A 20284-nucleotide genomic window follows, 5' to 3' on the forward strand; every position below is an offset into this window, starting at 1 on the left:
TTTGTGGTTAACCTATCTGGGGAAGGTGGCTTTCCCCAGATATAGGGGACTGGCACTGCACCCAACAGAAAGGCATGGGGGTCCCCAGCTGGGGCCACTGTCCAGAGATGCTTTGGGGGCAGAGTGCCGCTGCCGCTGTTGCCTAGCCACACCGATGGGCAGGGAGGCACCTGTGCATCATTGCAGCTTTTGCGTAGGCCAGCAGTTGCTGCCAGCAGGCCGGGGGCAAACGTGGGGCCAAGAAGGATGGTGAGCAGGAGGTTTCTGATGTGTAATTTCCCCTCTTTGTCAGCTCACCCTTGTGGGCGATGCGAAGGCCATAATCCCGTTAATGCTCAGAGAGTCCAGGCTGGTCTTGAGCTCTGCATCTTCCTTGCAGCCTTTGTCACTCTGTGTGCCCTCCCTCCATCCCGTTCCCTCCCTCCTTGCTGCAGGAGTGCCCCGTGGGCTCTGTGCCCTTCCGTGCAATCCAGTGCTCCCTCTACAATGGCAAACCCATCTTGGGGGGCCAGACCCCATACAAGTGGGTCCCATTCCACGGAGGTAAGTTCAGCCCTGCTTGCATCATCATTGCTGGGAGGACCTTTCCTCGGGATCTTGGTTTCCCACTTTCCTCATTGTTTTATGTGTTCTGAGCCTCTTGGAGCCAACTGTGGAAATGCGACCTCTAAAAGTTCAAAAACCAGAGAACAACGACCCCAGGCAAGTGGCTGGGAGGGTGAAACAGGGTTGAAAGAACAGCAGCAGACCCTGGGCGCTTACAGGCCAGTCCCAACTCTGGCATGGGTTCATTGTAGCCATCGGTTTCTTTCTCTCAGCCCTGCTTCTCTCTTCACTGAAAAGGGCTCCATGATATTCAGTCGTGAGCAAACGTGTCTGTGTGTGCTGTATAATAGTTGCCGTTCGTCAAGTAAAAAAAATTCACGGGCAGACTCCAAAATGAAACTGCTGGGAGGGGGGGGGGTCAATAAGTTTGATTGTATTCACTTAGGACTCTATCAAGATCATAGAATCATAGAATAGTAGGGTTGGAAGGGGCCTACAAGGCCATCGAGTCCAACCCCCTGCTCAATGCAGGAATCCAAGTCAGAGCATCCCTGGCAGATGGCTGTCCAGCCTCGTCTTGAAGGCCTCCAGTGTGGGAGAGCCCCCCACCTCCCCAGGTAATTGGTTCCATTGTCGTATTGCTCTTACAGTCAGGAAGTTTTTCCTGATGTTCAGCCGGAATCTGGCTTCCTGTCACTTGAGCCCATTATTCCGTGTCCTGCACTCTGGGGTGATGGAGAAGAGATCCTGGCCTTCCTCTCTGGGACAGCCTTTCAAGTACTTGAAGAGCGCTATCCTGTCTCCCCTCAGACTTCTCTTCTCAAGGCTAAACATGCCCAGTTCTTTCAGTCTCTCCTCATAGGGCTTTGTTTCCAATCCCCTGATCATCTGTGTTGCCCTCCTCTGAACCCTCTCCAGTTTGTCTGCATCTTTCTTAAAGTGTGGTGCCCAGAACTGGACACAGTACTCCAGATGAGGCCTAATCAGTGCTGAGTAGAGGAGAACTAGTACTTCCCGGGATTTGGAAGCGATGCTTCTATGAATGCAGCCCAAAAGAGCATTTGCCTTTTTTGCAGCCACCTCACATTGTTAGCTCATATTCAGCTTGTGATCGACAACAATTCCAAGATCCTTCTTGCTTGTAGTGTTGTTGAACCACGTATCCCCCAACTTGTAACTGTGCATTTGGTTTCTTTTTCCTAGGTGCAGAACTTGGCATTTATCCCTATTAAATGTCATTCTCTTGTTTTCTGCCCAGCGCTCCAGTCTATCCAGATCACTTTGAATTTTGTTTCTGTCTTCCAAAGTATTAGCTATCCCGCCCAATTTTGTGTCATCTGCAAATTTGATCAGCATTCCCGGACCCTAGATCTGGGTTTTCTCTCCCACTGCAGGCATTAAATTAGCATGGAAAACCCAGGAAGATTGTGTTATCACTAGGGGTGCAATGTTTGATTGATGAATCACTTAGATCAGGGGTGCACAACCTGTTTCACCCCAAGGGCAGAAATCCATTTTGTGGAAGCTTGGGGGGGCGTGCACATTCTAGTGGTAGGTGGGGCCCAAGGCAAAAGGGGTGGGACTAAAAATACCAGCATATTGTAGCTTAAACCTCTTAATACCAATAGCTGAACTTTAGAAGAGGCATTTCAAGTTTTTAGAATGGAAAAAACTGGGAAACCACCAAATGATTGATGGTTGGGGAAAGAGGTGTGGGGAAGGGAAGGGGCCATTGGGGAAGGGGCAGGGTCATCAGCACACCTGGCTTCCATGAATTGTTAAACATTTTAAATCTACTAAACAGATAACCCAGACTGTCTAGGCAGCAGGGGAAGAAAAAAACAAACCCCCAAACATATTTAATTCATTTTGTTTTTATTGTAAACATTTCTCTACCACCCTTTAACCAACTGCTCCCAGAGCAGTTCACAGTAAAACCATGCAATAAAATCATTTTCTTTTTAAATAAAAACTGAAGATGGCAAGAGCCCCCGGCACCCTGTTTCTCTCTCACACAAGAGTGCCTCTTCTAAAATGGTGCCCATGCAGTGCCGGCCTCCAAAGGGAGTATGCCTGTAGCTTCAGCTTCAGTGTGTTTGCCTGTATGCCTATTTAACCAACAGATTAATCCATTCATCAACTAACATCCATATGACTGATTAATTAGCGTTTCTTTAATCAGGCTGTAGTCCTGTTTCTCGCCTGACCCCCTCGCAAATGGTCACTGAGCACCTTCTTCTATGCACCTGAATGTTGCAGAGAATTCTCACACGCTGGTCCTCTTGCCTTCCACAGGACTGTGAGGTTGGAAGGAACCTCAAGGTTCTTTTCTTCCTGCCCCATAGCATCTCTGATTGATGGCCTGTCCACTGCTGACCTCTTGTTTTTTGCTGTGTGTGGGTTTATTCGTTTCCAGCTCCAGTTCAAAGTGCCCCTGATGACTGCTAAAACCCTGGCCTGTACAGTTAGGACCAGGGTAGCTAACAGACTGCCTCCTCCCGTATAAGCTGGTCTGCCTATTATGACCCTTGTTGGAGGTTCCCTTTTCAGTTCCAGACCCAGGCTCGGCTGGGAGAACGGGGAGACAGGGCTTCCTCGGTTGCTGCACCCAGACTTTGGAACTCCCTGCCTGGAAGATTCATCTGGCCCCCTCCTTTTGGCTTTCCGCTACAGCACTAAAACTGTTCTGCTTAGGATGGCCTCTGGACTATATCCTTATTATCTCTAGTATTAGTATTTTGATACTGCCTTTCTGAAACCAACCAAGGCAGTTTACTAACATTTCAGAACATAAAAACCACAATCAAATAAAAACACAGTAAAACATTAAGAATAACCTTAAAAGACACAATACACACAATAACAATCTGACATGCCAAATTAAACAAATCTGTCTTGACCCTACCAAAGGCTTATTTTTTATTGCTGCCTCCCACAACTGTATTTGCAGTTGTGGGAGGCAGAAAAAAAAAAACCCTTCTTTTTTTTACTCTGTTTTTTTCACTCTGGCTTTTAGGATGTTCTAGGATACTTTTTACTACAGTTGCTTTTAAAATGTTTTATTGCTAGCTTTTATTGTTTGTTTCTTCTATTGATTGCTGTTTTGTTACGTTGCATTTTAATATTTTTATGTTTTTGTAAGCTGCCTTGATCTCTGAGGAAAGATGGGATCTAAATATTTTTAGACAGAGGATGATGGATGCCCACAGGGGATAACACTTTATCTCACCAAGTGGGTGGGAATCCAGGAAAACTTCTGCCACAACACATCAGTCAGTATTCACTGTATCCCTGGAATCCTTAAGTGATCACCTACCTGATCTTACCCCTCTTGCTTCCTCCTTTGCCAGCTCCCAACCTCTGTGATCTAAATTGCCTCGCAGTGGGGCACAATTTTTACTACACCTTTGGAAGGGTTTTGGACGGGACCCGGTGCAGCCCAGAGTCTCGAGACCTCTGCATCAGCGGTCAATGTTTGGTGAGTCACGTCAAACTTAGGGGCACAGAGATGGGCGGGCAAAATACACTTCTCCTTTTCAGTTATGGAAGAAGAGTGTATTTCGTGATGCTGTTGTGCTGTGGGATTGGTAGAGCGAAGTTAAATGCACTGCCATTCATCAGTATGGAGTGACAGATTTTAAAGACACCCTTCTGTAATCACAGGAATCGGTTGCTGATTGCTTTTGTGCACATGTCGAAATGCTGCCAGTGCAGGATAGGAAACTGAAGAGAACCACTTTAAAATGAGATGTATTATCTGGACAATATAAGGTTTATATCCATCCTCTCCACACTCATTATGCTTTTAGTGGGCTTGCTGTCTTAACTGATGTGGCACCTTCCAGAGCGTTTTGGAAATTATAATTTCTGAAGGTGTTGAGAATTGTGTTAGACACGCACCCACGCTAGTGATATTGCCAACATTTGATATGGCCTGACTGGAAGTACGAATCTGTGCATCCCATAACGCCCACTTCCATTATGAGCTCAGTTCCCCCTGTCACCACCACCACCACCACCACCAAATTCTTCCTTAGCATGCCCTTCCTTCCCTGGCACCTTGAACACAAAAGCCCACACCCTAAGTGCCAGGGGCCCTGGGAGGCACCTGAGTCCTCAGTGTGGAAGCCTGGAGATGACATGTTCCTGGGCTCCTTGTGACCAGGGTGCTGCTAGTCTTAGCTCCTGGAAGGCCGGTCTGGAGGGCTTGCAGTTCAGAACTTCAGAAGCTGCCTGTTACTGAACCAAGGCCTGGGTCCATCTAGCCCAGTATTGTTGACACTGACTGGCGGCGGCAGTGGCTTTCCAGGGTTTCAGGCAGGATTCCTTCCTAATCCTACCCGGAGTTCCCACCACAGATCGAACCTGGGACCTTCTGTATGCAAAGCAGAGGCTGTACCACTCAGTTCAGCCCCTCTGTGCCATAGTTTGGACTTGCGGGAGACAGTTGGACATGTTGTGCTCCCAGTGATGTAACAGGGGGCAGAATGGGGTCTGAGCTTCGGAACTGGAATTAAATAAGATCTGATCTGAGGTAGGGGAACACAGCTTAATTTGTCAAATTATTTTTATTGACTTATTTAACCAATTCTACCATTTAAAAAAAAATAGAATTAATATGTAAAGCATGTAAAGCACATGAACCACCACCATTCATTTAAATAGTTAGAACAAACAAAAGGCAAAGGAAACACCATTCAAAGCATGCATATTACAAAACTACAGCGGCACAGTTGAAAAGACTAGTTAAAATAAAAGGAGCAAACCATGAGACATGAAAAGCATGGTTAAATAAGTTGTTAATGCTTATCTACATGTGGGAAGGGGCTGCCAGATCTCCTCGGGGAGGGCACTTCATAGATTTGGTGCCACCACCAAAATGTCCCTGTCTCCAGTATCCCCCATTGGAGCTCTAGCATATTTCAAATAATTGCTTTGGAAATAGATAGCTCTGTCGTTAATACATAGCTGTAACAATTAAAATGTGGCCTAGCAAGTTAAAACCACACACGCACAGGCCGTGTACGCATAAGTTGTGACTTCCCCATCCCGAGCCCGACTGGATGTGTCTGACACCTCCTCCTTTGCCATCTTTGCCAGAGAGCAGGTTGCGATGGGATCTTGGGCTCAGAAGCACAAGCCGATGCCTGTGGCGTTTGCAACGGCAGGAATGAGTCGTGCGTCTTCGTGCAGCAGGTGTTCCGGGCGGCGTTCCCCACCTCTGGTGATTGAATGCCCTGACGTTCTCCGTGGGTGAATGCTTTGGCTTTTGGCTTTGTTGCCCCCCTCCCTGTGGCATGTTCTTTCTCTCCCCAACACCCCTTCCTCCGATCCTTGCCTCCCCACCCCAGACCCTTCCAACACCTCCACTGCTTACAGCTGGCCTAGCTTGGGATCCACACACACGTATGTGATCCGGTTGCAGGGGGAGCGTTTGACTCAAACTTTTTTTTTTTATCAGAGCCTCATTCCACAGCTTGAATCACTAATGTAGATGATTTCCAGAAGTGTGGCCATGTTTGTCTGTTGCAACAGAAACAGCAAGGAGTCTTCCAGCGCCATGAAGACTAACACTTATTGTGGCATTAGCTTTTGTGAGCGCTGCCCACTTCATCAGATGCATGAGACACCAGAATCAGTGTGTGAGTCTTTAAGGTACCACAAGATTCATTGTTAGTGTAGATGAGAATCCCTCTCCCCGCTTTAGGTGTGTGGAACACTTGCTCTTTAACCACCCAAGTGCTCTGAGAGGGCAATTAAAATGTGCACTGCCATCATGTGGAGTTGAGCCCCACACAGGGTGGAAGGCTGCAGTTGGTCGGGGGGCTTCCAGGCACCCCCTGCCTCCTATCTGAGAGGTTGGTCAGGCTTTCTAAAATGCATCATGATGGGCAAAAAGTGGACAGCCTTTTTTCCCCCTCTTACAATATTAGAACCCAAAGGGATCATCCCATGAAACTGAGCAGGGGGAGAAATTTGGTCCTTCTACTTACATCATGTGGTTAATCTGTGGAACTCCTCACCACAAGTTATGACGATGGCCGTGGGTTTAGATAGCTTTAAAAGGGGATTAGAATAATTCATGGAGGGGTAGGGGAGGTCATGGTGGTCCAGGGTCAGAGGTCTCCCACAATGTAGGGCTGCCGCCTTTAGGACCTGCCTGGGGGCATCCCAGGAACCTCTGGCTCACCACTGTCGGACACAGGATACTGGGTCTCTTCTAATGTTCCTTTTTGTCCCATTGGCTGTGATTTATTAACTAAGTAAAATATTCAGGGAAACCTCCTCAATATCAACAAAGGCCTCCTGTCCATGGTCATTTCTTTTCTCCCACAGCGTAATGACGCCTGAGGCATGTTGGCAACCTTGCTGGCTGAGCAAATCAATAGTTGTTCCTGTTTCAGTGAGGAGAATTTCAAGAACTAATTTTATAGTGAGAGCACAGGCAATGCCGTCTGCCCCAGTGTGCAGTGCCTTCTGTGTGCTGGCATCCCTCCTGCCTTGTGTTACCAATGCTCATGAGCGCATTGATAAAACAAATCTGGGTGTGGCTGTATGCATTATTGCATCAAGGTTCGTCTTGTGCTAAGTTTTCTTTACACTCCTGAGCACACAAAAAAGGATCATGGTGCAATTGCACACTGAGTCACATCCAGATGGCTTTTTTGCCATGTGTTCGTTACACAAATGTGTCGAGGAGAGGAAAAGACACACATAGACTGAAAAGCAACAGAGTCTTGTGGTACCTTAAAGACAAACAAATGTATTCTGGCATAAGGTTTTGTGGGCCCCATCCACTTCATCAGATGCACCAAGTGCTAACCTCATTATTATCTGTTCGGTGCCAGGTTAAGACCTCTCTCTTTTCCCAGGCATTTGGCAGCGCTGATGAGTTTTAATCAGCCCTGGATGTGTCTTTAGCTATGACTGACTGTTGAAAGTTGTCTTTAGTTATACATTGTTTGTGTATATTGTCTGTGTGCTTTTATGTAAAAGGCTTTTACACTTTTTCTATTGTATTTAATGTTTTAACTTCTGTAAACCTCCCAGAGAGCTTCGTCTATGGAGTGGTATAGAAATGTAATAAATAAATAAATACCTCAGGTCACTTCATGCATTTGGCAAAGCGGGGAGTGTCCGTGAAAGCTTCTGCCAGAATACATTTGCTAGTCTTTACAGTGCCACAAGACTCCTGGTTGTATTAGCTGCCACAGACAAACGTGGCTTCCCTTCTGGAAACGTGAACCAATGGGACCAGAAGCTGCGGAAAATTGGAAATAAAAAAGCGCAACACTGCAGAGTTTTTAATGCTTCAGTTCTGCTTTGGAAAGACCTGCAAATTTCAAACTCCCAAAATCCAGAGAGAAATTCAGTAGAGGGGAATTTTGGAAGCATCCCAAGGTGTCATTTCTGGGGATATTTCTGGATATTTAGTCTGACGTCTCGGGAAGTGTTTTGCCTGGACTCATGTGCCATGCTGTGAGTGCTCTCCAGGCCCCGGCCACCCCAGTGCTGTCCTCTCCCACCCCCACCCCTTTCACTCAAGCTGCCTCCCCCTGGGCTGCCAACAGAAGCAGCCACCCCACCCATCTCTCCGCCTCACATGTCCCTCCCTCTCCCCCTACGCGTGACCTGCCTGGCTCTGATCCCTCGGCAGGTTTCTTTGGGTACAAGAACGTGACCCGGATCCCGGCTGGAGCGAGGCACATCAAGGTGACGGACCGCAGCCGCAACTATCTCGGTAGGTAGGAAGAGGCTGCGTGGCCCGCCTTGCTCCCTCACCTGCGCCTCCACTGTGATACCGGGGGTGGGGGCTGTCCTGGTTCTCTTTTTTCCCCTGGAGATGGATCCCGGGAGGGTGTCCTTTCCGGTTACTTACTTCAAAACTGCATTTGAATAACAGACAGAATTTGTGAAGGGCTGTAACTCCATGGTAGAGCTCATGCCAGCCATGCAGAAGGTCCCAGGTTCAATTCCTCAAATCTCCACGGAGGGCTGTGAAAGAATCCTGCCTGAAACCCTGGAGAACCGCGGCTGCCAGCCAGTGTCAGCAATACTGGGCTGAATGGACCAAGGGTCTGACGCGGTACAAGGCAGCTTCCGATCTTCCTCTTTAATTTCAGCCCTTAATTCAGAACCATGTGGACTAGAATCCTACTTTATTATTTGATTTGGTTATAAGGCAGCTTCCCATGTTGTTCTTTAAAATCAGCCCTTGAATTCAGAACCATGAGGACTAGAATCTTACCTTATTATTAAGGGAAAGGCTGTGGCTCAGTGGTAATGCTCCTGCCTTTCCTGCAAAAGGTCCCAGGTTTGACGCCCAGCAGCACCTCCAGGTAGGGCTAGGAAATATCCCTGTCTGAAACCCTGGAGAGCCATGGCCGCCAGTCAGTGTCAACAGTACAGGGCTGGATGAACCAGGGGTCTGAGTGATACATACAGTGAAATGAACCTCCAGTGTAGCTGCATTTGCACTGTTGTGCATAGTTCCATCAAAACGAATACGGTCGTGTCGGGAAATGACTACGGGGCTGGAGAAACTCCGTTATGAGGAGTAGGGCTGCCAACTCTGACTGAAGTTATTCCTGGAGATTTCCTCCTCCCACCCCCTGCACTCATATTTTACACAATACCAAACTATTATGGTGTAGGGAAAGTAGGCAAGGAGAATCTTCCCTCCCTCTCTCGTACTATTAGAAAGTGAAGTTACCCATGATGGTGAATGGTGGGCGATTCAGGTCAGACGGAACGAAGTCTTCAGAGTTAATCTGTGGAACTCTGCCACAGGATGCAACGGGCGGCCACTGGCTGAGATGGTTTTGAAAGGAGATTGGACAATTTCAGGGGCGAGGAGAAGAGGTGTTGCTCTTGGCCACAGTAGCTAGATGGAGGGGCCCTTGGTGTGATCCAGCCCTTGTGACCATAAGATCTCCAAGGGACCTGACCAAGGCTTGGTGCAGAAGCAAGCATTTCCCTTGCTGGGCAGACGTTTTTATGCAATGGCCCCTGGTTTTTGAACACTTAAATCTGCTGTAGCCCATTTCTGTTTTGATGCTGTTTGTTTTATTTATTTTATGGGATTGTTTTGTTTTTCTCATTGTTGTACAAGCCGCCTTGAGTGATGCAAATGCATTGGAAGTGGGGGCAGGGGGTGGGGGGTAAGCTTTCTACATAAATACATAAATGCCCAACAGCGACAGGGACTACCAGCTGAATCAATCTGAGAAGGGATTGCAGAAGTCAGGGACCACAAACAAGAAGGCCCCATCTTGACATAATCTCTGAAAGTGGAGGCATTCAGAGCCTCCCATGATGATATGGGCAAGAGGCCTCCCCAAAGAGATGGTCCTCCAGCTACCACACTGATCCCACACCGCTGAGGGCTTATAGGTCAAGACCACCACTTTGACTTGCACCCAGAAACACACCATGAGGGGATGAAGACCACTGAGTACTGGAATCTCAGAATGCTAGAGTTGGAAGGGGTCTTGTAGATTATCCAGTCCACCCCCTGCTCAGTGCAAGAGTCTGGTTTAAAGCATCCCTGACCAGTGGCCTTCCATCCTCTGCTTAAATGCCTCTTGCAGAAGAACCCACCACCTCCCAAGGCAGCGTCTCTTGCCCTGTTAAACAGCTCTCCGTTAGCCCAGATCTGCTTCCTGTTGGAATTTCCACCCATTCATAGAACCCTTGGTTCCATTTGTGCGTCTCAACTTATGTATTTGGTCTTTACATGATTTGCTATATTTATATAGCCGCCTCACAATACAAGTTATCTGGGCAGCTCATTGAACACTGAAATGTGACATAGAACAATAAACACGACTAAGGTTTAAAACAGGGGCTTGGCACTTCGGCAACCTCGCTGCTGCTGGCTACTGTCAGTGCCGTTTCCTTGCTCCGGACTCCTCATGCCTCCCGCCTTCCTCCTGCCCAGCTCTGATGAACTCAAACCAGCGGTACGTCATCAACGGGGAGTGGTCCATCGACTGGCCAGGCGTGTATGATGTGGCTGGCACCAAAGTGCACTATTCTCGCACGGGCGATGTGCAAGAGAGCTTGGAGGCAGCCGGACCCACCCAGGAGGACTTGTTGGTCATGGTGAGACAGGCCAAGAGAGCCCAGCAGAAGTCAGGAGGGGGAGGTGGTGCCTGCATGGCTGTGAGCTGCCATAGCTGAGCGGAAGTTTGGGGAGACCCGTCTGAGCACTGGTGGCCCGGGGGAGGGCAAAGCCGCGGGGTCCCCACTTTGCCTGCCTGCATCCCACTGGGGCATCTGGCTGGAACTGAGGTGCTGGAGAGGGTGGGCCTTTGGCCTCATCCAGGAGGTTTCTTGTTATGCTCGTTCAACCAGCAGGCAAAGCAGAGCACAAGGTCTGGGGCGCAGGCAGGGGCTGCTACAGAGACAGGAAGCTGGGCTGGTGGCCACACATAGAGAGGATTATTCAGGGGGTGCACCCTGGGTGCACAGACACTACTGGACCTCACCCCCCACCTTCTGTGTCAGGCCCTCTTCCAGGAGCACAGCACGGGCATCGAGTACCAGTTCTGGCTCCCGACGGAGCAGTTCCATCACGTTCAGAGTGACGCCAGCCCCCTCCGCCAGCCACAGGCCAGGGAGGTCGAGGGAGGTCCGCCAGGAGAACCCCCACCGCTCCCACAAGCCACGGCAGCAACACCCCAGTTCCAGAACATCCGGGATGTTGCCAAGAAGATTCCACAGGGGGAGGTGCCACTGGCGCCAGCAAGGGCACCTGGCCAGCCAGGTAGCTCTGAGGCCCACTCGGGGGACAGTGGTCCTGGTCCTTGCAGGGTGGGGTGGGAATGGCTCATTTTCCCCAAATCTTCTCTTTATATCTCTTCCTGTTTCACCTCCTGTCTCCCAAGTACCTTGGAGGGGATCTTCTTGGGGTGTTTTGGGGAGGAAGGGAAGGAAGGGAGGGAGGGAGAGAGAGAGAGAGAGAGAAAGCTTTGTATTTGCAAGTAAAAAGTTGTGAATCTTCAGGCTAAGGAACATGGATTATGCACCATGCCAGCCCTGAACTCAATTCTGTCCACAGCTCCCAGGGGTTTCAATTCTGCCCTCTTTCTCTGGCATTGACACCATTCACTGTCCTGGTTCACACAATCGATCAGCCTGCTGTGGCTTAAATAACCCACAAGGGCTGAGGTGCGTACCGGCACGTGCGGGTGGCTACTTCGAATATTCAGCGTCCGGCTGTGACTTGTTGTGTCATGTGACCCTGGGGCAGTGGATCATTTGACCCTCACATAACGCAACAACAGACCCAACAGCCCTTGCATGACTCACAGTTTGCATGATGCAGCAAGCTGCGGTGGAATATTCAAGCTGGCCTCCTACACATGCTGGCATGCACCGCAGCCCGTTGTGGCTTAAACAACCCACGGTTGGCAGTTGTGATAATTCAAACCAGGTCAATATGCACCACACAAGAGTCCATGGGCGGTTTAAACAACCCACGGGCTGTCAGGGACGAGCGGGAGAGAGGGGACACACGGCCTCCAGCACGCCTGCTGGTCCAGTTCAACGCCGCACCCCACAAGTGGCTCCTTCACAGGTTGTGGAGCGTGTCATCCGGATCCAGACCACCGAGGCTTTTTAGGGGCTAAACAACACAGTGGTTCACCCACGGTTTGTTGATGGGCCCACCACTGGGTTACATAGCCCCTAAGTTTTAAGCCTCAAGGCTGCAAGATCAGCCCCCAGTCGTGGAATCAATCCATGGCACAGGATCCATACAGTAGCTGCTGGGGTCCCGCAGGGCACAGAAATGTCTGCCTCTGACTTCTCTTCAGTATGGCGCTTCAACACTGAGGCCAGGAATCAGTTTTAGTGTCTTGTTCCACCAAGCATCTGGAGACATTTTAATTTATTTTGCCTGTTCTTGCCAAGCAATGATTTGGACTCCTTGTACCCTCCAGGCTGCAGAGCTGTTTTGTTTTCATGTGTTTTTTAAATCCTGTAATTCAAGATGAGATTTCTGACCCAGACAAGTGCAGACAATTCACCCGCTTGCAACTTAATTAGTGCGACTGGGACGTGGCTTTGCCGCAGAACCCATAAAGAAAGCCGCACGATTATGTTCAGCAATTCGGAGACCTTTGATGTCCTGGAATCCTCCATCTTTCACTTGGAGCTTGCATCTTAGCGCTAAAGGTTTTTTAAGGATGGGCAGATGCGGTCTCCTCCTCTTCCCTTGAGGGCAGCCTGGGAAGGAATTGGATCCTTTGTCGTGTTGTTGTTGTTGTTAGCAGTGGTTTTGGTCATGGTCTGTACTGATGTTTTCATCATTTTATTATGTTTCAGTATGTTAATGGAGATTTGTTTTTACCTGTTTTCTATTTTGTAAGTTTTAATAATGTTGCTCTAAGTTGCCTTTAGTCTTTTGAAAGTCAAAAGCGACTAAGAATTCAATTTTCATAATAAGACAAGAATATTTTATATGAGTTGTGGGTCAAGGGAGGGTTTTTCAAGAATGTATTGTGTCTCTTGGAACCTGGTGAGAGAGGAGGCAGAGAGCAGAAATGACACAGTCGAGTGGGCTGTGGGGTGATAGAAACTGGAATTTGGGAGGAGTGAGATCAAGGTAGATGGAGGCTGATAGGTGCACAGTTCTGGCCGCCCCACCTCCAAAAGGATGTTGTTATACCCTCTGCACCAAAATCCTCCATCTGAGAACTGCAGGGGTGCAGGCATTTTACCCAGGGTTAGTATGAGGTCATCAGAGACTTTCGGGTGAACACAAGATGGGGGTTCACAATATGAACTCTCCAAAAGGTGTCCCAAAGTCTGCTGCTCCCCATCAGGTATCCACTGGTGCTGTTCCACAGGATTCTTCCAGGGAGCCACCAAGCACTTTGTGTCCCTTTCAGACTCACTTCCAGAACACAAGTCCCTTGGAAGACCTCATCGGGGGGGGGGGGGATTCCCCTGATTCCCAAAGGGCCCTCTCCTTCCAGAAGAGCTCATCCACCTGGCGATGTCTCCTTAACAGAAGCAGAGTCCTCTGGAAAGTCTACTGGGTCCATGAACCCTTTTCCAACCAAACGTCATCTTATAACCAAGAATCTTAGAGGTATCAGGAACCCCTCAGGTGGCACCCAACTAACCACCCACCAAAACGTGCACCAGTATTGTAAAGTTTATAAAAGTACTGAAAAGGGCAACCAAAATTATTAGGAGGTTGGATTGCATTTCCCATAGGGATAGACTACAAGGTCTAGGTTTTTTTTTTAATTTAGAAAAAAGGTGAATAATGGAGGGATATGATAGAAGTATAAAAATTATGCTTGGGGTGGAGAAAGTGGGTTGGGAGATGTTCTTCTTGTTTCATAATCCTGGAGCCCAAAGGAGTCATCCAATGATGCTGAAAGGTAGAAGATTCGGGGACAGAGAAAAGGAAGGGCTTCTTCATGCAGCGCCTTCTTAAACTGTGGAATTCACTCCTGCAAGATGTAGGGATGGCCCCCAACTTGGATGGCTTTAAAAGGGGTAAACAAATTCGGGGGGAGAAGGCTGTATATATATTTCCTCCTGTATCTAAGGCAGTATGCCTCTGTGTGCCACTTGCTGGGGGACACGAGCTGGAGGGTGTAAAGCTGTTCATGCCCTGCTCCCATCCATTTGGCCACTGTGGGAACAGCTCCGGGAAGGCAGAACTTCTGAAAGCTTGCAAGCATATACATGTCATGCAAGGACAGAGGTCAGGAGGAGGAAGAATTGAGGGTCAGTACTGAAGGTTTTGGAGATAGCGAGTGAGCAGGTCTGGAGAGCAGGGGGAGGCCAGGCTGGAGGGAGCAGTATTCTGAGGCCGATGGCAGGGTCACTTGGGATTATTTCAGTGTCTGTAGCCAATATAGGGTTGCTCGTCTCTCTCCGTACTCCCTCGCCCCATATCCCCCTAAAAGGCTTTGTCCTCCTTGTCCTGCAGGAAGGTGTAGGAAGTGCGACATGCCAAAGGGGAAATCGCAGCGCATCCGCCATTACTGCAGCAGTGACTTTGGTACAGACCTCTCCTCCTCCAGGGTTGGGGTGGTGGGAGAAAGATCCTGCAAACCAAGGAATCCCAAGCCCTGTGTGGAATCCATGTTTCCCCCCACGCTTTTTGGCTTTAGAGTTGATAGCTGCATAGAAAGGAAGGTTTGGGAGGCAGCATTTTCTTGAACTGTAGTAGGGAGGGAGCTAGCCTAGTGGGCGGAGCACCTGCTTTACAGGCAAAAGGTCCCCGGTTCAGTCCACAGCAAGGGGAAGATCCTTCACCCCGAGTCTTGGAGAATCAGGGCTGCCAGCCAGCTTATACAGCCCCCAGCTGGATTGACCATCGGTCCAACTCTGTATAGAGCAGCTTCCTAGATTCCTATTTAAACTAGCCCTTTATTTAGATCTATAAGGACTAGAATGTTTGCTTGGCTCTGGGTTCAAATCCCACATAGGCATAGCTAATAAGTACCCCTCAGCTACAGTTCCACCCTGGAAAAATAGAATGGGGCCAGGGTGACATTGTGGGTACAGTGTTGGCGAAGGACCAGAGGGAAGCGGGTTCAGATTTCCACTTAGGCACCAGGTGAATTTGAGCCTGTTGCTGGTTTGTCTTCTCCAACCTGACCCCCTCCAGATGTGTTGGAACTACAGCTCCCACAATCCCCCAACCAACCTATCTGGCTGGGGATCATGGGAGTTGTAGTCTACCACATCTGGAGGGCGCCAGGTTGGCGAAGGCTTGTTGTGATCATAACATTGGGTTAATTGAAGGGAAAAGTAGGATAGAAAGGCAAAGCAGCAAACACTGGCCAACCTCACAGGGCCGTTGCAAGGGCAAATACAACAAAGATGCAGCACTCACTTCAAATGGCAAAGTGTTCTATAAATTAAAACTAGAAGATAGGTGTGAAACAGTGATGGGGAAAGCAGCAACTTCTGGAAGTCTCGATGGCGGGGGTTGGGCTCGATGGTCTTGTAGGCCCCTTCCAACCCTATTATTCTGTGGTTCCCACCCACGGCCGGGCTGCCTTTCCTTATTCTAGTGCTGTCTCTCCCCCCGCCCTCTGCAGTTTTCCGAGCCCGGATCCTCTCGAAGTGCTACATCGGCGAGGAAACACGCTACGATGTGCAGGTGAAGCACACGTACCACAACCGCTTCCCCATCGTCCACCGCGAGTACGTCTGGGTCTCCAACACCTGCGACTGCCCCATGCTGGCGGAGCGGCGTGAGTACGTCCTGATGGCCCGGCGCCATGTCAATTTTGAGCACACCCTCAACCGCATCCTGCTGCAGCACGGGAGCTACGCTCGGCCCTGGACGCCCCGGGAGGACCTGCAGCTGCGGGACGTGCCCAAGCACTGTGGGATGCCATGAGCCAAGCAGCCGCCCAGCTCCCCCTGGCCAAGCGGGGACGCCGGCTGGGCTGAAGACGGCAAAGACAGCAAGTCGGCACCGCTGGGAGGCAGAACTTCTGGCTGTCCCCCATGCCCCAAACTCTGCTGCGGAAATGGCCATGCAGCGGGGATTTTGGCCCTCATCAGCCTCTGTCCGTAGCTTGGGGAAAGCTGAGGGTGCGTAGACCACGCTTTGCTGCTCCTGTGGACTGTGCGGCTTGTATACCAGTATGGGTGAGACTTCATGGGAAGGGAAAGCCACTCTCTCATGCACTCACTCTCACAGGCACGCGCACGCGCATCTAAATACTCCAGGAGCTGCGTTGGGAAGGGGAGGGAGCATTAATACATTTACACAAATGAACAGGTGTCTTTTCCAACATTGCTCATGGATGTTGACATGGGCTTCATGTGGACGTAGGTTCAGAGGGGTCAGTTCCAGGGCAGTCCAAGTCCCACATGATTCCAGTTCAAGCTGGAAGCCTTCTGCTGGACCACCTTCACTCTTTCTGCTGAAAGTAGAGCCCACCAGATGTGCACAGCCAGAAGATGACATCTCCATTTTGGCCTCTTTCAAGCGTTTCCTATCACAAGGTTCGAATCTAAGTCATTCTTTTAGTCACCAGAGTTCCAGCCAAGATGGCGGAGTGAGCACATCAAGGTGGACTCCTACAACACTGCCCGCCCCCCCGCATGAGATCTGCAATTTGGCGGGGGGGGGATTGGTGCTCAGAGAGTTAAACACAAAACAATTCTAAGGGTGGGATAATCTGTGCCAAACCTGTTTCTTTGTGCCCAAACCAACCAGATTCCCTGGAGCTCACACAACTCCCCCCCCCCCGCCCCAATTTATAACAGTGGGAGAACATTATGCCCATGCTAAAATTAGCGGCCCAGGATCTCCTGGATGTTAACACTTCAGTGTCTACCGTACAGCCATCTGTGCACCTCTGGGAATCCCCAGACTGTTGCCAGGCATGTACTGCAATAAAGTGTTTTTTGTTTTATCAGCACAACTCAGGCTTTGCATGCAAAACATCCCAAACTCAGTTTCTGGCATCTCCACTTACGGCTCTTGGGGGCCTGCGGGGCAGCAATCTCCCTTTAAGGGATCCACATTTAAATCCCACCTTCCCTCCATGAAGCTCAAGGCAGTCCACTGGATTCCCCCTCTGTTGTATCTGCACAACAACCCTGTAAGGTAAGCCAGGCTGAGAGGGAGAGTGATAGCTGAGCATGGGTTTGAAGCTGGGTCTCCCCAGTCATAGCCCAATCCTTTAACCTATACATGCTTCTCCAAAGGCAGGACTAGATGCAGCAGATGGAAATGGCAGGGAAGCAGATTTCGGCTAAACATTAGGAGAAACATCCTAACAGAGCTGTCGGGCAGTGGAACAGACTGCCTTGGGAGTGGCGTGTCCTCCTCCGCTGGAGGGATTTAAGCAGAGGGTGGACGGCCATCAGTCAGGGAGGCTGTAGCTGCACCCTGCAGAGCAGAGCCTGCACTGAACGGGGTTGAACTAGACGATCTCAAAGGTCCCCTCCAACTCTATAATTTACACCATCTCGTATAAGACCTCAGAGCACCACTGCCACTCATTCTGGGACCTAAAACAGTTCCACTTAAGAGGAAGACAGCTCACACTGAGAACAAACATTCTCAGTGCACATTCTCTGAGGACATTCTGGAAAAAAACACCCTTGGGGACTGTCTGAAAGGGAGGGTGCCGTGGACAGTGGAAACCCCGCCTCCCCCGCTTCCGCTTTCCCTCATACCTCTGTTCATCCCCTCCACGTGCGGCGTTTATTTCTATATTTATTGATACTTAGCCTGCTTCTCTACATCAAAATGTGAGCTTACACTCATGTGCAATAAAAATAGCAATGGCACATGAGCAATTATGAAATAATCAACAAGCCAATGAAGAACTGACAACAGTTAAAACATCAAGGACGCCAAATTAATTAAAGACGCAATCCTACGCAGGTTTAGACGGGAAAAAGTCCTACAAGTCCTGGCGTGCTCGGAGTTGTAGGACTTTTGTCTCTCAACACATGCATGGGGTTGTGCCCTTCATGAATGCCCAAAACTGGACAGCCCGTCTTTCCACACGGCCTGCCAAGGGCTGCTGGTTAGGAGCTCGTCTTGACCTCGGCAGCACTGTTCCAGGAGAGGTCTGCTGGCTGAAGGTTGCAGGTGCTGCCTCATGCCTCGGGCCACCGCCTCACTTGAACCACTGGCTCAGCGCCAGCACAGTCTGGTATTGCGTTGGCCTTGTTTGTAAGGCCCAGCATGCTCTGCAGTAATGAACATCCCAGGATGAGAGTCCAAAGGGTCTCAGCCATGTGCGCCACTGGAAGTAGCCCTGGTACAGTGCTGGGTTCTTGTCCAGCTCATGTAGGAAACTGGCCAGTGCTCGTGCTGTGGGGAAGTCATCGACATGGATGAACGCCTCTGGGGGCAAGTAGCGCTCGTAGTTGCTCCGTGGCGGTCCCAGGACAACCGGCACGGCCCCAGAGACCAAGGCATTTTTCCAGAGCTTCTCAGTGATGTAGTCCTCGTGAATGGAGTTCTCAAAGGCCAGGTAGAACTTGTACTGAGACAACGTGGCGCGGTGCTCCTCCTGAGGAAGAGGCATGTGATGCCTCCCGTACACGTCCACATGGATGTACTGCCTCAGGGCCTTATAATATTTCACTCGGCGGAGGTTTGGGTGCCAGCTGCTGACTGCCCAGGCCACCAGCTTGGACTTGGGCGGGATGGTGAACTCCTGAGGCTGGTCGAGGACTTCCAGCCACCCGTATGGGGTGAAGATATCGGAGTCCCTCCGGTAGGACATGGTGAGGTTGAAGAGGTTGTCCATGAAGTGGAGGTTGTGGGAGTTGTGGGGAGACTCCAGGCTGAACCAGATCCAGCGCTGGGACGGTGGTCTTGGCTCCTGGGGGAGCATCTTGGGGCTCCTGTACACATCTCTGTGGTGGATGATCACCACATCGGCCTCTTTGTACCACCTGCGGTCGGCCGTGAAGTGGCAGTCTGGGATGCCCAGGACCTTGGAACATCTTTCAATGGAGGAAGGCCTGTTAAACGGCCAGGTCCAAAGGAGGATTGTGAGGTTTGAGGGTCCCTCATCAGCGAAGGATATGTTTTTAGGCTCTTTTGCTGGCAGTAGCGTGGAGGAAACGGAGACCAAAGAATTTGGTTTCGTAGGATTTCGGCTGTAGATGAAGAACACTGTGCTTATCATTACCTGGAAGAGAACTAAGGTGAGAAATTTCCAAGATACGGTGGGTTTTGTCTGTCTTTTGGACTCTCTGGAGAGGTCTGAGAAGAGAAGAAAACAGCATAGAGTGTACACAGAGCCCTGCTGGATCAGAACACAGTCCATCTATTCTAGCATCTTTTTCTCTAACAGTGGCCAGCCAAAGGCCTCCAAGCATGACCACGGCACAAAGGCAATAAAAGGTAGATAAAAACCTCTTAAAAAATTAAAACTCAGATTTTACAATTTGAAATAGTATGTATGTATTTGGAACATCCATAACATTCTAACTTTCTTGTTTAAAAAAGCAGCATGGTTATTATAATTACATCTCATCACAGACATGCTAAACTGTACACTTAGTCTTAGGAAAACAAATGAATGGCTCTGTCTCACCCATACACATTGGTAGGTAACTCAATCAAGCACTGGCCTTCATTTCAGATTTTCATCCTCTAAAAATGGCTCAGTTGTGCAGCTCAGTGGCAGAACCCCTGCTTTGTAGTGATGTACGAAAGTCACTTACCTGGTCCCGCAGCTTGCTTCGCGGTGGGGGGGAGGCGCTTCAGTTCTCCCCCCGAAGTTCAGGCCGGGGGAGGAGGTGCCTCGCCTCGCCCGGCCGAAATTCAGGCCGTGGGGGGAGGCGCCCCGCCTCGCCCGGCCGTAATTCAGGCCGGGGAGAAGCACCCCGTCTCCCCGGCCGCGAAATACAAAAGTGAATTTAAAAAACACCCGTGATAGGCTACGTAACGATTTACATAGCCTATCACGGCTAGATTTCCAAAGTCAGCCGTGATAGGCTACGTTAATCGTTACGTAGCCTATCATGGGTGACTTTGGGGGGGGGAAAAAAAGCGCATATGCAAATGGCGGCGCCCATGGGCACCGCCATTTGCGTTCCTTATTTGGGCCTGGGTAGTCTACGTAAAGATTTACGTAGACTTCGGCAAAAATAATACGCGCTATTTGCGTTGCCCTTATTTTTGCCGTAGTCTACGTAAATCTTTATGTAGACTACCCAGGCCCAAATAAGGAACGCAAATGGCGGCGCCCATGGGCGCCGCCATTTGCGTGTG

At 49.8% G+C, this 20284-nt stretch overlaps 2 protein-coding genes across 2 annotated transcripts in view; one reads left to right on the forward strand and one right to left on the reverse strand.

The window, feature by feature from the left end:
* Positions 1-17834, forward strand: part of LOC146333887 (ADAMTS-like protein 5) — a 43595-nt gene extending 25761 nt beyond the window's left edge. Inside the window, exons 5-12 of the mRNA XM_084825056.1 lie at positions 435-543; positions 3897-4024; positions 5647-5770; positions 8204-8287; positions 10487-10650; positions 11056-11314; positions 14501-14572; positions 15621-17834. Coding sequence (XP_084681182.1) covers positions 435-543; positions 3897-4024; positions 5647-5770; positions 8204-8287; positions 10487-10650; positions 11056-11314; positions 14501-14572; positions 15621-15925 — 1245 coding nt within the window. The 3' untranslated portion in view covers positions 15926-17834. The remainder of the gene's footprint in view (positions 1-434; positions 544-3896; positions 4025-5646; positions 5771-8203; positions 8288-10486; positions 10651-11055; positions 11315-14500; positions 14573-15620) is intronic.
* Positions 17835-18170: 336 nt separating this feature from the next.
* LOC146333888 (3-galactosyl-N-acetylglucosaminide 4-alpha-L-fucosyltransferase FUT3-like) lies at positions 18171-19452 on the reverse strand. The gene has a single exon (XM_084825225.1). It carries the CDS (start codon positions 19332-19334, stop codon positions 18171-18173), a length of 1164 nt encoding a protein of 387 aa, XP_084681351.1. The 5' UTR covers positions 19335-19452.
* Between the last annotated feature and the right edge of the window lie 832 nt (positions 19453-20284).

Source organism: Heloderma suspectum, chromosome W (assembly GCF_057233095.1).
Source record: "Heloderma suspectum isolate Gila_16-S chromosome W, 16-S_ref, whole genome shotgun sequence".
NCBI lineage: Eukaryota > Metazoa > Chordata > Lepidosauria > Squamata > Helodermatidae > Heloderma > Heloderma suspectum.

Coding starts and splice junctions, on each gene's coding strand:
- LOC146333888 (XM_084825225.1), bottom strand. CDS start 19,334: ATGGACTGTGTTCTGATCCAGCAGGGCTCTGTGTACACTCTATGCTGT.